We start from the raw sequence: 16,628 nt of genomic DNA on the forward strand, positions 1-16,628 counted from the left end.
ATCCACAAAGTTAGTCCAATGAGGGGATCAAGGAAAGTGTGATAGCGTTCCACCTTAACGCCTTTTCTCTCGCGCTCGAGACTGCCGTGTCCAAGCCGAGGCGCAGAGCATGACCTTATCGCATGCTGGTACGTTACTAGTCCGGTTAGAGCGAGCTAATATGCAGACAGGGAGCAAGAGAGACTGTATCATTACAAATAGGTTGCCTATAAGGGGGGCAAGCATCTTCCACTGAAGGGGTAGCACAGCGCAAAGTGTCTTTGCTAGTTTAAGACTGACGCAGCAGTCAATTTCCCATCCACTAGGCTTGGCATGGCATCATGATGGTGTCTCTGACATGGATGGACAATGATATGATATCGTCCGTCGTCACAACCCTATAGCCTACCTTACAGACGGCCAGTCCATGCACTGTACTTACTGTTGTACCTACTCGTCTTCGGAAACCGTCAACAATTTGTTTGTTAGAGGAACAACTAACCTTAAATTTGAGGCAACAAAAGTCCAAGTCTCATATCAAGTGCACTGCCATACAAAGATGGGACCCCAGGAGCAGAGTGACGCAATTAAGGTACATTTTTTTCACATCACTTTTTATTTGCTTATATTAATAAAATATGTAATAATTATACAAAATAATGTACTGAAGCAATTCAAAATATGCTAGTGCACTTTCTTTTATTCATTTGAATTACGGAAAAAGTGGCTGGTAAAAAATATAAGTGGCTGGTAAAATTGGGCATCCATCAGCCACTGTGGCGGGTGGGGAAAAAAGTTAATTTCCCACCCTGGATGCAAGGCCGAAGTGTTGTAGACATTTTTAATGAATTGACAAACATTAGTGTGTATGCATGAGTAAGTTTGAATATAGGATGGGCAGCTAATGTAGTGCTGATACATGGTAAATACGAACATACGGTAATGCTGCAGATGCTGAATGGAGGATTTCCACATTTTCCATCACTGTAGTGCTGATGCAGAACAGAAAGTAGACATACATTCATCACCAGTAAATCCAGTGCATGGTAGAACTGTTTTTATTTCGGTTACACAGATAATCACATCACCGTCACAGTAACTCAACAGGCCTGAGCTGAACTCCAGCAACAAGAGTTCTAGTCAACAGTGTGTGTGTGTGTGTGTGTGTGTGTGTGTGTGTGTGTGTGTGTGGTGGTGTGTGTGTGTTGTGTGTGGGGGTGGTGTGTGTGTGTGTGTGTGTGTGTGTGTGGGTGGTGGTGGTGTGGGGTGGGGGGGTTGTGTATGTGTGCATGCATGTGTGTGAAAGTGTGTAAGTGGTTGGTGCTATTAAACATTCACCGGCTTACTCAGCTGCTGCTGCTGCTGTTAGGCTCCCAATCTGGGTCAAGTCTCCCTCCTCTCCTCCCTGAGCTACCTCTATCCCTTCATCCTCTCCTCCTCTCTCTCTCTATCTACTCTACTCCCTAAGTGCTTTCTCTCTTTGTCTGTTTCATTTCCTTTTATCTCTCTTTTCTCCTCCCACCTTCTCTTTCTTTCTCTTTTCCCCATCTCTCTGTTTTTCCCCATCTCTTTTTCATTCTCTCACTCTGTCTGCTGCTCCTCTCTCTCTCTCTCTCTCTCTCTCTCTCTCTCTCTCTCTCTCTCTGTAAGTATTTGCTTATCTACAGAGCTCAGAGGCTCTCATCCAGTGTCCAAGTATAAGTAAAATAATGATGCCTATACATTTTTGATTATTTTTGATAATTTGTTATTTTTTGCGTGCGTGCGTGTGTGCGACTCATTGAGCTTTGTATTAATTTAGGCAGATCATCTGCATTACCTGCTTCCGTCATGCTTTAACACCAGTTTCTCATTCATCGGCTGCTTGGCTACAAGCGGACCAGTAACATCCAGTCATACTCATACAGGTGTACTGGCAGTCTTACAGTCCTCACTGTCCATCTGCTGCATACAGCACAGTTCACTGCTACGACCTCCTCCTTATGTGCTAAGCTTTTGGCATTGTTGACTCCACTAAGATTTACTGCTCATGTATGTGTTTGTTAAGGGGGATTAGTTCTCCCAGCAGAATCCTCATTGCTGCTCGGATTCTTTGAGAGCTTTCTCAAAGAGCTGAGCCTTTTTGTACCAAATATAACTGTATTTTTTTTTTACGGTCAATTCTTCACAATCTCTCAGACTGAACTAGTTTATATTGTTGGTCATTAAGTTTTACAAGTGTCCATTGTATGTTGTTGTTGTTGTTGCACTGGTTATTACTTTGTAAACTTCTGATCTTAGGGGGCTCTTTTTTGTGCTGGTAATACTGATGCAAATTATCTTCCCGAAGTATCAGGTGTAAAGGTATATTTGGCGACAGTATCATGGAAAAGGAGAAACATGAAGGCACTTATGATAATGCTCATTGTAACAATATTGATTTTACCATGAACATATATTTTTTAAATGGCTCAGTAGTATAATAAGATATTAGCATCATTATTTTAGTTGAACAGAAGCAGCCTTACAAAAGACAAAAACTGTTTCAGTGGCTCAGTGGTGCAATAATCAACTGCTCTTAACATACTGCCGTTTGATTTTGGACTATCAGGGCCAATAGGAATTTTTTGATTGTTTTTAGGTTTCTGCAACTGGCCACTAAACAATAAATAAAACATATCAACGTCTCCTGTCACTGTAAGCTCAGGTAGCCCTGCTGCTGACGCTTCAAGTCTGCTGCCTGCAGTGCACCACAGAAGTACCAAATTAGGAGCTACAAATAACAAAACTTTGTGTGTGTGTGTGTGTGTGTGTGTGTGTGTGTGTGTGTGTGTGTGTGTGTTTGTGTGTGTGTTTGTTCTTTTTTATCAGAGTCTTATCTGCATGACTCACACCAAAACAACACATTATGCTTAATGAATAAAACAGAAAGGTTTTTCGACTCAGTCTATTTCCTGGCCCTGCAGCTGGCCTCAAAGTGGTTGTGTTCTCTTGCTGAAACAGTAACTCATCAGCTGTAGGTGAGCTACTGTATATCACCTTTAGCCAAACTTTGATGAAAAGACATGGATACACACACACACATTTCAACACACACACATGCAATTAGTGTATTCTAACCCATGCTCTCATACACATCTGTCTATCTCATTGCAGTGCCTGTCATCTTGTCATCACTGGTAACAGATTGAGTAGAAACCAGTCTACCAGGCTCTACTATAAAAGATGTGTTGCTAAACGAGCTACATGTGGCTGCTATTTTTGAGGTGAGACATTGTGCTTACAGCTTTGACAGATTTTAAATGTGTCTTATCCAAAAGAAGGGATTATTTGGCTGTTAGCTTTCTTTGCAGCAACTCTGCTTTTTCCTCCTGCAAATACTCTTCTGTAAATGTGATGATTGTTTTGCTGACAACAAGTATTAATGGAATGAATGTTTGAATATCCCAACACAGTATTTTAGTCAAAATGTGATCTGATTACAACTGTGTGCACGAGAAAAAAAGAAACAAAGAAAGCAATGAATTGTTCTCCACTTGCCATCTTGTTATTGTACAGCTCAATATCATCACTTGTACTACAAGCATATTTGCACATTGCATATTGAGTTAGTTGTGCCAGAGGAAAGCATTCTGCAGCTGTACACTTTATCACACAAAGATAAATTATTAATTGAGAAGGAGAGCCACTTGGGATACAAAGACTACTAAGAAATCTTAGTGATAATCCAATAGCTCCACATCTGTCCCCTTCATTCCACACCTCCACCTACCAGAGTTGTGAACAGCATTTTGTCTTCATCCCGTTGATGTTTCTGATGACAGCTGCCATCTCTACAAATAGCCTGGGATGTGGTGAGAACATTCACAGCCCTGTCCGACACTGCTCTCAACATCATGCACATCTGGACACACTGATACAGATATTTTACCTTTCACTGTTTAGCAGCAGATAAAGAACAATACAAGAATATTATGTACAGCAGATGCAGATTCCATTTATTTACCAATGTCCACATGGAATGGTACCAAGCTGGTACCCCATCCCTTTATTTATCTCTGGGAGATGTGCTGTCTTTATATGCGCATTTTGCTGCTGAAGTGCTAAAGATGCTGTAAAACATCCCGATGACAGTGAACTAAAACAGCCTAGTGAGCAAGACAGATAAACAAGGAACTGAAATTGTTTGAGAGCTCCGTGAAGCTGAGAGGCGCTGCAGATTCAGGTGATTATTCTCTGTAGGTTCATCACTACAAGAAACCCCTTTCCCATTATCACCTTGTTTCAACATAGCAATTAGATACATTGTTGTTTTAAAAGTATTGATTAAAGCTGCTTTCACTACTTTTTTCTTTTTTTACTTGGTGCATTACATTCCTCGGAGTTAGTTTTGATGTCAAGTTTGGTTCAACAAGCTACAGAGCAGGACGAGACACATGTTCATGTTTGATAAGAAGGAGACTTTAGCAGGAAAGGGTGGTTTATTTTTCAAACTTTGTGGATCTGACGTTATTGTTTTATGCAACAATTTGATTGGCTGTATCCAAATAAGGTTTACATCTATGTCAACGTACTTAGTGGTACTCCAGTATCAACTCAAATTAATGCTGAACTAGGCGTTACATCATGAAACCAAGTGGCTTACGGAGCAGATATGTTTGTTGTGGCAGACAAAAAAAATGCAATTTAATTCCAGTTGGACTTATCTAAATTGAGTTGCGCTGTCCCAGCACAGCATGGCATGACTTAGTTCATAAAGCACATAATGATGCCTGCTTTGACAGATGACATCAAAGAACCCAGAGGAAGCTGGACTTATTACTGCTCTGCCTAATATTACCGAGGTTGGGTGGAAGAGGAGTGACATGAATGAGAGGAGACACAACGAGAGGAGAGGGAATGGGAAGAATGAGAGAGAGGATGAGTGATGTGCTCATTAAATGTTGGCTTTCTCAACCTGCACAACATTTCCCACAGCAGATCACAGACACATGTCTCAATCATATAGGTCATCATTATTAGCCATGTCATTACATTGTAGACATCTGCTCTCTGACACCTGATTTGACCCTGGAAACTTGATGACACATGGGACAACCAGCTTAGCCTAAATGAGCTGGTTGACCTGCAGAGTTTTTCTTTCTTTAACCCAGGAGGATTTACAGAATTGGGTCATTTTTGTCACAAAGACACTTATACAGTACTGTACATGTTTATGAATGCCTAAATTACATCTCACTATAATTCTCTGTATTCCTGCATCAGCACAACCTCCAAAAACAAGCCTTTACTTGCAGCAGCATGCTTACAGTATTTACATCACAGCTCATGCAGCCTTGATCAACATCTGGATGTTTTATTGGCAGTCAAGTCCCCAAATTACACTGTAGGATATCTGGGCTTTCCCTTGTCTCTGAAACAATCTCAGCAAAACAAATCACATTGACAATCAGCCAAATTGCCTAAAAGTTGCCAAATTCTTCAACTGTAAATATCTCACTGCATTACACTTTTACTGCGCATGGAGACATGATTTGGTAATTTCATCAAGTTTTTTTTTCTTATTAGGTTTTCATGTTTTAATTCCTGTCCACTTTCCTATCATTTGATTCCAGTATATATCAACAGGTAGCACATGAATAACTAAAATACTAATAAGAGAGTGGTTTCAGTTAAGATAGGAGTTTAGTGGTGAACAGATGAGAGAGGAGAGGAGGACATGTGGAGCAGAGGAAAGAGAAGGTCCAAATGAAAGTAAAAGAGCAGGATAGGACAGAGGACAGGTGAAGAGAACAAGGTTTCTGAGGGACTGTCGAAGCTGATCAAAATTAAAGTCAGCATGAGGTTAAATAAAGAGGTTTATGTCACAATTGTGGGCCGTTATATCTTATCTGTTGAACAATTTCACCAGACACATTCACTTTTGGACACTAACCTTTGGGCTTGTTTGATTATATTGTGCACCCTCAGCAATCTCTCATTCCCTGTAATGAGTAGTCGTGGACACACAGACACACACACACGCACACACACACACACACGCAGTGTTAATTTGACTTGTCAGGAAGGAAATAGTGTGATTCGCCTGAGTAGGTCCCTGGACATGAATCTAAAGACAGTAGGGAGCATGCAGAGCAATCAAGTGATAAAGCTTATTATCTGAGAGGAGCTATATTCTAAGACTTATTATCTACCACGAGTTAAATGACTTTCTGGTCCTCAAAGGCCTGATGGCCTGGTTTGACTTGGCAGGAGAGAGAAAGAAGAAGTGGTTGGAGATATTGGGAGGGGGCGGGGGACAAATGTGTGGAGATGGGTTAGAGAGGTGAAAATATTTGAGAGAAAACAGAGAGGTGAGGAGAAAAGGGAAGATTTGAAGACAAGACGGAGGAGACGGTGATTCATAAATGTGGGCAGCCACATTTCTGTCTTTTTGCAGCTGCTGTGGAACCAATTTTTTGGTTTAGGTTGGGAAATATACTGTACTTTATAAAGCTGCGGAGTGCTGCATTGTGTCTTTGTTGAAGCCATTTAGATAGTTTACTACTACAGATACTTTAGATATTTTATTTCCTTGGATACCACAAGTGTTGGCATAGCAACAATGGATTTTGACTGTCTACGGACAAGGAGCTAACAGCAAAGTTTGACTGTAACTCTACTTGAGGATAGGCCACCCACTGCATGATATGACATAACAGATGATCATACAAATTGATTTTAGCATAAAATAATACACTAAATATTATTGACATCACTAATACTTAGCCCCATAAAGACATTAGAAAGAGAAAAAGAAAATGCAACATTAGGTATACATTGTGTACTTTTACAAAGAGTTGTCAAATTGTTCTGAGCTCAATAACTATCAGTACAACTTCTGCAGTGAGGCTCTCCATATTGAAAGGTTTTTATTTTGAGTTGAGGGTCCAGCTGAAACAGTGCCTGTCCAGCTCACCTTTAATCCAAAGTCACTGCAAGATAAAGGTTAGTTTCCCATGCTGCATGTCCGCAATGTCACTGGAAGTCCACATGGCCGCAGAGTCATGCATTGGCCTCTGCCAGTGCACAGAAAGGTCATCAGGCCCTTTTTTCTATTTTTTTATTGTTGTTATTAAGGTAAAAAAATGAGGTTTGAATGTCAGTCGAGCAAGTGTTCAATTTCATCTCTCCTGGGGTTTTAAATGTCTAACTTTCTGCAACTGTAGTATTGCATTATGTTCCTGCAGGTATTTACACTTGACAACTTCTGCAAACAGCATGCTCTTAAAAATTCTATTGAGTGAAAAAGATTCCTTCCTACACACATTATTAAGTTGCGTACATAAAATATGTAACTAACGTCATGCATGTAAGCTACGAAACAAACATACTTATTTACTTCTGTAGATTTTGTTCCTAAGCAGCTGTGTGTGACGAGTCGAGAGTGAGAATGTGTTGGTGGTGGAGTATGTACTGTATGTATAGTTAACAATTTTCACAGTGTTTTTATTAAGCAACACCTGAAACATCAATGATAGCATAGGGCCTAGATTTAAATCTTTGTTATAAATAGCCTGATAAATATTAGACATTAATTAAAACTTCCACAAGCATATTTTGTTTTTGACTTTGATTGTTCTATGATTAAGGTTATAGAGAAACACTTAATATTTGAAACAAAGTTTCCAGGGGCTTTTAAGTGATACTCTACTTAACCACTGTTAAATGTCCAAATATGGAATCATAACCGCTGTATTTAGCCATCGAGGCAACCCATTACTGGTAGATAGCTTCCAGCCTAAAGAGTGCTAATGAGCACACTGTGCACCAGTGTTAGCCCAGTCCCTCTTTCAACATACAATATTGACAAAGCTAATACAAAGTATGGGCTGTGGAGTGCAGAGTTGAGTGTTATTCTATGTAAATGAACACTTATCCCACTTAAATGTAAGCTTGTTTTATTTGCATGAATTTCTTTAAAAGCTACTTAAACAGAAGATAAATTATAGGGGTCAAAGAGTTTGAAAGGAATGGAGAAGAAAAAATATTCCTCACCATTCAAGTGCAGCATAGCAGCTACAGTCTAATACTGTTTGTACTGCTATACTGTTACCTATTTTCTATGTTGTGTGTATCCATTGTGAATGGCTGGAAGACTTTATTATATGTTAAAACAGGACAAGACAAAAAACTATGACAAAATGCCCTGGTTGGTTAAGATTATTCTTTATTATGAAGTGCCACAAAATGCTTTGTGTTCATTGTGCTTACATTTTCTGAATTCTGGCTCAAAAAAACCCCAGGAGATCCTCTCTCTGCAACAGAGAGCCAAACCTTCTGAGATAAGGTGTGTTAGATATCGCTATACAGCTGTAAAAATGTCTCAATCCAAAGGATTCTTTACAAACCCTCTTGCAATAAATGATTATTTAGGTTATCATCATTCTTTAACTTGGAAATACAAAAAAAGAAGAGAGGTCAAGCTAGTACAAGGTTTTTAATTCTTCTCTACCTGAATTCTAGTTTCATTGTGCTACTTTCTTCAAGGTGGAGATGACTAGAATGGAAGTGCTTAGAGAGAGCAGACCCGGAGCTCACCTAGAGACAGACACAGCCAGACGCACACACACAGATTTTCTGCCTCAAAACCACCAAACAGCCACCTAACAACAACGCTAACCAAATAGCCTTAAAACGTTGGGGCTGCAGTGCAAAGTTGCAAAGTGTTTTAAAACACAATGATACAATTTGTGATACGTAAACAACAACTGGAGACACTGCTGCCAGAGAGACTCAGTGGTTTGTTTAGCAACTTTGTACCCGTCACACTGATCACTTGCTAGGATGTCAGAGTTGGCGGTTAAAATAATATCATATTGTAATTTGTTTCTCTACCAAGAGATGATTTCTCCTAAGTTTATTAAGAAATATGAAAGTATATGCTTTTGTTTGGTTTGTGTATATAGTCTCTTTGCCATACTTGTGCTTTTAATTTGGAATTGTGTTTGTGTAGTACTTGTGTTTAAAAACACCTAATTTGAATGTTTATTATCTACTAGTTATTGTGAGTATTTTGGCCAAGGCTTTAAAATCACTGATAAAAAGACAAAGTCAAACATTTCAGCTCTAACAAGTTGAAGCTCTATGACTAATCGTCTGATACAATTCAAGTAATTGCAGCTTGAATCTTGTTCACACACCAGGGAGAGAGATAAGTCCTGTAATTTGCTCACTCGCATACTGATTGCTTCAGTCACAACAGAAACCGCCTCTTTCTTATTGACTTGTGAGCTACATTTTTCACACAATAAAAGCTTCTTTGTAAAAGACTTAAATATTGTATGGTCTCCTGTAACACAAGACTTCCATTACAAAAAGTTGACTACTACCAATCTTTCTGCCTTTGATGAAATAAAGGTCTATAACTTTATCTCTGAGATGTGAATGAAATTAGGCAATGGTTTCATGTATCAGTGCAGACTCGCCTTTTGTCCCTAAAACCCTTAATGGTGTTGAATATCAGTCAACCCAATCTTTAATTGAGTAATATCATGCCTGAGGAAGCGCTGTAATTATCAAAACTGCCTTTATCAGAGATTCACATCTGATTATTAAACTAATTTCTTTTCAACTGTTAGAAGCTTGACTGTGGCCACAGAGTCTCCCTGTGTGTTTCCCACAACATCTCATCAGCAAGCACTGTGTGCTCGAATGTGTGGGCATGCACTTGTCGAATGTGTGTCTATGCAAGGTTACAATGAATGCATATGGGATATAATCAAGCAGTTTTTTTTTTGTGCAGATCTGTGTCCTCAGTCTGTCTCTCAGGAAGCTCCATGAATCTGTAGAAAAAGGTTTCTGAGCTGCAGAGAACTGGGTTCAGCAACACTGGCATCGGCCACCTAGATCAAAGGTTGAAACAATCTAACAATCAAACAATCTATGGGTTGGGGTTGATTAGTGTTAGCATGTCTGTAGGTGTATCACTCATAGAGTTAGCCCATGCTCGACCCAGTAGGGTTAAATTGGGCCTACTGCAGAATAATCAGTGTTTGGCCTTGTGTGTCTATTGGACTGTAACAATTAAGCTGCAATTGGAATTTGCAACTAAAGTGCATTCTTTTTCTGTGGTTTAAGAATGCATGCTTTATGGTTTGGAAGTGCACTGGACCATACAGTACCATATGCTTACTGTCATGTTGGTTGGTGCACATCTTGGTGCAATCTGATTGCTGTATTAACCTTATTTTATTGTTTATCTGTATGAAGACAAATAATGTTATAAAAAGTACGTTAAAGGCCTATTGTTATTTGGCTGCATGACACAGAAAATATGTTTTCAACACATTTAGGTGCCATTTTAACATCCCAGGACCTTTAATAAACTATAGAACTTTCATGAATGGCCAATAATCCAATGCAAGTTGAGAGGCCTAATCCAAAATTAGACCTCCCCTGGTTATTGTTAGCAGGCTTATTTCATGCTAGAGTTAGCCAAGCACAGGTCTGTCAGGGTAACAGTTATCCTACAATAGGCCTCACACCCAGCAGGCAGCTGATCCCAGCCTCTCTAGCCTACATCCTACAATAGTTCTACTCACTAAGAGGCAGGCAGTGCATAACAAAAGAGGAAAGACAGGACTTTTCTTTTTGTTAATCTAACACTACATTGGCATGTTCCCTGATGTCTGTAATATTAGTCTTTTTCTGTTTATGACTATACGTGAAGTAAAACATACCTGATTTTTAAACTGCTATACAGTAGTAGGTAATACTTCATCATAAAATACCATGCATTAGGTGATTATTGCTTTTAAAGAGTCGTAGGCTCCAAGAGAAAAATATTGCCCTCAGGTTCTATCTATAGGAATTTGGCAAAAAATCATAAGCTTTTATGATGTTGGCATAGATTTCATTTTTTTTTGCATGCAATAATGTTAGTAAGAAAAAAGTTAAACAATATAATAGGAAAAAAATAGTACTTAAAAAAGTGACATATGCTTTGGCCTTTAGTAATAAAAAGAGGTTTTCAGATATCCAAATACAGAAATTAAAGTGCAACAAATAAGTTAATGGCATCCCTTCATTGTTATCAAATCAAATATAAACATAAAACAAATAAAAAGGGAAAGCAAAAAGCTAAAATAAATAAGTAAATAAATAGTATTTTTACCTCGGTAGTGGAGAGAATATGGTCACTTGGTGCAGCAGAACATTATTATTATCATTATTATTACTATTATTATTACTATTATTCCCCCAAAAAACAAAATCAGAAGGAACAACTCTCACTGCTCAGTGCAGGGAGGAACCCAATAGCTATAGTCTTACTAATGTCTTTGTCATCATCCTCATCATCCTCATCCTCATCATCATCATCAGTGTCCTAAAATATATGATGCCACACTGTATCTAGATGCCAGAAGAAAGCTGTGTTAGTATTATTGTCTCCATCCAGAACAGATAGAGGAAGAGGCGGTGAAGAGTTTTTGAGGAAGTGCATGCGTAGATCAGTTAAATCCTTAAGTGGGCAAATCTCAAGGAGCAAAATTGTGCTATCTTCATCATCATGAGTAGGCTCCAATGGAAAGCAAGGTGGGGGAAAGTGAGATAGGGAGAGGAGGGAAAGCAAGGTCATATTCTGACCAAAAATAGATTGTGTCTGCAGTTTAGTCTGTTGGGATAACGGCAATTTATGTCTGCAGTTTTGTCCATTGTTTAATCTATGCAAGGGGTCATTCATCTAGGGGGCTGAGAGAAGAGAAGGGGCCTTTGAAACAGGCAGACTCGTAGTGCTTATTCAGGTAACTTTTGAGAGCGAAGGTCTTGTTGCAGCGTTTACACTTGAAGTGCTTGAAGGCCGAGTGGGTCTGCATGTGAGCGCGCAGGTTTGAGCGGTCTGCAAAGGCCTTGCCGCAGTGGGCGCATCCAAATGGCTTCTCACCTGTGTGGGAGCGCATGTGGCCCTGTAAAAGCCAGGGTCGACTGAACGCTTTCCCACACACATCACACTTGTGCTTGAGGTCGTGAGTGAGCAGGTGCATGGCCATGGCGGGCATGGACACATACACCTTACCGCAGGTTGGACATTTCTTTGCCAGCTTACTGTCCAGCGAGCGGTGTGTTTGTTTGTGCCGACTCAGGTTGGAAGACGTGGCGTAGGTTTTTCCGCACTCATTGCAGGTGTGCCTCTGGATGGTCCTGGGACTGCTGATAGCTTTCCTCCTCGAGCGGCCGTCTGTGATGAAGAAGGCATCGACTGTGTATCCCTCACTCACAGCAGCATCACCGTTGATGTAGCCGTCAGTGATTTCTGAGCCAGGACTGTCAGGAGACTCCGAGTCAGGGGCCCCGTAGTCACTGTGGATACCATCGTAAAGGGGGTCAGGGGAGGGCACCTTGATCCCGTCACTCTCACCATCGTACACAACAGGGCTGATGTAGTCACTGATGTAACCAGCTGGCATGCAAAAAAGAAAACAGAGTTAGGTTATAAAACACTGAGTTGGAAGTTAAATAGATGAATGGGTTTTCGGTGAAGCCTGGCATGGGAATAAAAGAAATACAGATTCAGACTAAAGTATTTGTCCCTGATGTAGCCATCACATAACTTGATAAGTAGTGAAAATGCTTATCATAGGAGGCACAGAGGGGCACAGGCACAAAACAATCCCCCACCACATCAGAGACTCACAGACCAGTATGTGATATGACAGGCATTCTTTACTGCACATGTCCGTCTAATCAGGGACACAACTGGGGAAAGTTTGGATTAACGCTATTAAACTGCTGTAGCCAGCTGGACAGGAAGAACAGAGTACAATGAAACTTATCCTTCACAGAGACAAATGCATAGATTCAGTATATTGACCAGCACTACCCAGTCTGAATTGGTGGAACTGAGTACTCGCTTACTCAGTGATGTAAACAAATACACTATTGGTGATTTACTGTACAGCTACCCTTATACAGATGCATGGTGGGGTATTGTTTTTGCTTCCGCATCACTACTTACATGCATTTGTTCTTTCACAAAGCATAGAGTAACATGTTTCAAACATGTTACTATGTGTTGTATATAGAAACACCATTAAATTGTTCACTAAGTGCTATAGATGGACACAAATGCTAAAGTGACAGGCAGCACAGTGCTGTATGTGTTGAGAAACCAGATGCTTTGTTCCTTTAAACTGGAAGAGCAGAAAAGTAAAGAAGGCAACACAGTCGGTTAAACATAAGGTTCCTGTAAGATCTGATCCTTGTTTAGCAATTGTACATTTAGTTCCAGGACATCTAAACCACAAGATCAGCTGTGGTTATATACAGTTATTTGTATCATGCTGTTTTTAAGATGCATCAAGTGATCTTCCTCTTACTCTAAATGTATTGATAAAAACTTAAATAAGCACAATTCACAATACTGTGTGGTAATGTAGTAATTTTGCAGCAACTATGGCCAAGTTCCATTCCCTGCATTTACCCTGCACAATCAATAAAGCAGCAGCACAAAACATTGGTCTCTCTCCTGCACACCTGTGGCTAGTAGTGGAGTGTGAAAAAAGCCAGCAGTAATAGTCCAGAGATAATTCAGCAATATACTTCCCTTACAGTTCTCAAAGGTTGCAGCTTAAACACTTCCTCTGAGAAAGATAAATGCACACAGGCTGACCCTGAAGTTAAGAAAGCTGATTTAGGCTGTGAAAATGAGCATCAGCACCACGGACAGCTCCAGTGCGGTTAATGGCACAGTGACAGCAAGACTGCTGTATAGGCTCAGTCAGTGCAGGCAACTGTACAGGGATTTTTCTACAGATCAGGGGGTTGAAGAGTTGCATGACAAGCCTTTTGGCAAAGTACAGTTACTAAAACTCATTTTAAAACAGTATAGATAGATATGAGCAGGTTGGATGATCCTAAAACTTATTGTAAATCTGGAAAAATGCAATTTCTTTCACATTTGATGAATGTTTTTCAGGGGCTTTATAAATTTGTGAAAATTATATGAAAATAATGTCTAAATATAGAAATGCATATTTGCATTTATGTTTTGTAATACATACATACATACTAACTTGCATACTTACCCACATTATAAAGTACCTTTAAATTTGGTTCCCTGGCAGTCTTGGTTTTTGAGTGTGAATCTACAAGTGTGTCATTACACATATGTTTTTGCCTGCTCATTTACTGTTTGTTTTATTAACACAGGGACATTGATTAAACAGCAGTTAATGTATAATCTAAAGGAAACATTGTGATCAATAAGACACAAGAAAAGACAGACAGATGTTGTTTGTCATCATTAAAATATGCATTTTTCGGGGAAAAAAATAGTATTTTACTTTTTTCTTCTTGTTGTTATTATTAATCCAGTCACTTGGAGGATTTTTTACCAAGATGCAGACGCAAAACGCTCCATCTGACTCAACATATCTGTATGCATACGTTAACAGCTAGGCCTACTACATATCTGCCACAGCAACCCATCTGAATACACAGTCCCATCACACACGCACGGTACACGGGTGAGACATAAATTATTTCAAAAGCCAGTTTGTTCAACCAGAGAGTTGTTCCTAACATTGTGGGTAGAGCTTATTCTATACTGTACGTAGAAGCTGCATTAAGCTGTTACTATCAGGTGTTAGTGATGGTAACAAAAGGTGGCCGGGACAGGCAGCGTTGCACGGTGCTGCTGAGGTGGCAGATCGCGTGTTAAGCCAAGCAGGGCTTGTTAACCTCGACATTATAAATACTTCACTGACAGCTCTTTGCTTTACAAGCAATGAGATTCAGGCAAGACTGCACAAAGAGTACACATGTTGATGTGCAACAATGTGTCAATGACATTGGGGTGGAAGCAATGCAGTGGCTGCATTTACATGGCAAAGGCATCTCTGGTTTTTCATGTAAAACGTGACGCACACAGTTACAGGGTGTGGAGAAGTTCACAGCTTCAGAAGCAAAGAGGCAGCACTAAACAATGAATCACACAGTCTTCAGGATAACTGCAATGGGGCCCTGCTTTGTTAAACCTAAAGAACCAAGTGTTGTAAGATATTGCATAACAAGAAAGTCCTAAAATAATGAATGGTCTGACTTTCATTTAGAATATGTTTCCATTAACATATTCAACTGTTCATCTGTGACTATAACATGAGATTAGAGTCATAAATGTCAACTCTGTTTTTGTGGTATCCTGACAGTGTAGGCTTCTGGCACTAATATAGGTATATCATCATGCAAAAGTCTGCAGACAATGTAAAAACTGTAATACCTTGACATGGAGCACAAACAATTAACTTATGTGGGCTATTTGCCTGTGATGGGGATACTTTTATATGCTATCAAGAAAACACTGAACTGGGCCACTGGTGTTAATGTTTCTGGGCACAGCATTGGTACATAAAGGAGAACTACTACTGCTTTTTGTAACTTTTTCAAGGTGGTTAGTGGATAATATTGTACAGTTGTAAAACGTTTTCCAATTTTTTGTCAGTTTATTTTCTAGATAAAAAATCTAAACCTGACCTACAAGATACAAGGAAGTAGGTTTCATGCAACATAAGAAGCATGTCCAGACAAGTACAACACTTTGACTTTGACTGAACTTTGCCTTTTTTAATTCCCCTAAACCAAGTGAAAGTGGACCAGATATTAATAATCACTGTCCCGTCTTAATCTCTTTTAACCTTACTTAGCTTGCCTGGGGGAGATAAATCCCCATTGACTCTGAGCCAAAATCGATGAAACATGGGGCAAGCTTCTCAAGTGACCTTTCCTCTCCAGTGTCAACTCCATTCTTACAACCGATCAAATGCTTAAAATCAAGCTTCAGGACTCCCAGGAAGTGTTCGTGTGGTCTGGTAACATTGAACAGGGTGTCATGGTTATTGAGATGGTCAGTTCTTATTCACAGTTTAACCCTGTCAATCTCATCTGATCATTCTTTGAAGTCATGTAGAATCATTTATTTTGCAGTGGACTACTTAGTGCCGGGCTTTGAAGCTTTTATTACCCATCAGAAAGGTATAACTATGTGATAGCTCTGGGCTGTCTGCCACTGGTATGTAATCAATGATTATATGCTACTTATCTGCCTGGAGTACACCCACATCCCCCTACAGGTTGCAACAAGACTGTAATGTTGTTTCAAATGGAAAGGCTACGATAATATTACAGAATAGTAAAATAACAGGTGTAATACTACATGCAAAACTGAAATAGACTACACTCATATCAAATCTTGATAACGATTGACACACCATGAGTTCCTGTGTAATGTATACAGTTTATATTTTGTTGATAGTTACAGTTCTGCAGAGATCAATTTTAAAATAAAGTCACAGGGAACCCCTCCAGGACACAACAGGTTAATCTGCCTCTTAGGCATAGCTAAAGTCTTATTTTTGGAAACAGCATTGTTAGGCTCCCTCTCACAGTCTGTCATCCTCCTCTGTCAAACCGAGTTGTTTTTGAGACACCTGTTAGTGCTCGCTGTCTCGGCAGCCTGACCTACCTTTGTCATGGAGCCGCAGGCTGAGGTCTGTCCTGTGCCGGTAGACGTTCTCCAAATCCGCTCCGTTGGAGAAATCATCTAATTTCACCTTTTTCACCAGGAACGACCTTGGCATGGTGGTGCGACACCGACACACACTCACACACACACACACACACACACACACACA

At 39.8% G+C, this 16,628-nt stretch overlaps 1 protein-coding gene across 1 annotated transcript in view; it reads right to left on the bottom strand.

The window, feature by feature from the left end:
* Nucleotides 1-8,149: 8,149 nt before the first annotated feature.
* Nucleotides 8,150-16,628, bottom strand: part of LOC116691534 (transcriptional repressor scratch 1) — a gene marked incomplete in the record, with an annotated part of 9,349 nt that continues 870 nt past the window's right edge. Inside the window, 2 exon segments of the mRNA XM_032519235.1 lie at nucleotides 8,150-12,400; nucleotides 16,460-16,627. Coding sequence (XP_032375126.1) covers nucleotides 11,676-12,400; nucleotides 16,460-16,574 — 840 coding nt within the window.

The sequence above is a fragment of the Etheostoma spectabile genome, chromosome 6 (assembly GCF_008692095.1).
Source record: "Etheostoma spectabile isolate EspeVRDwgs_2016 chromosome 6, UIUC_Espe_1.0, whole genome shotgun sequence".
Taxonomy (NCBI): Eukaryota; Metazoa; Chordata; class Actinopteri; order Perciformes; family Percidae; genus Etheostoma; species Etheostoma spectabile.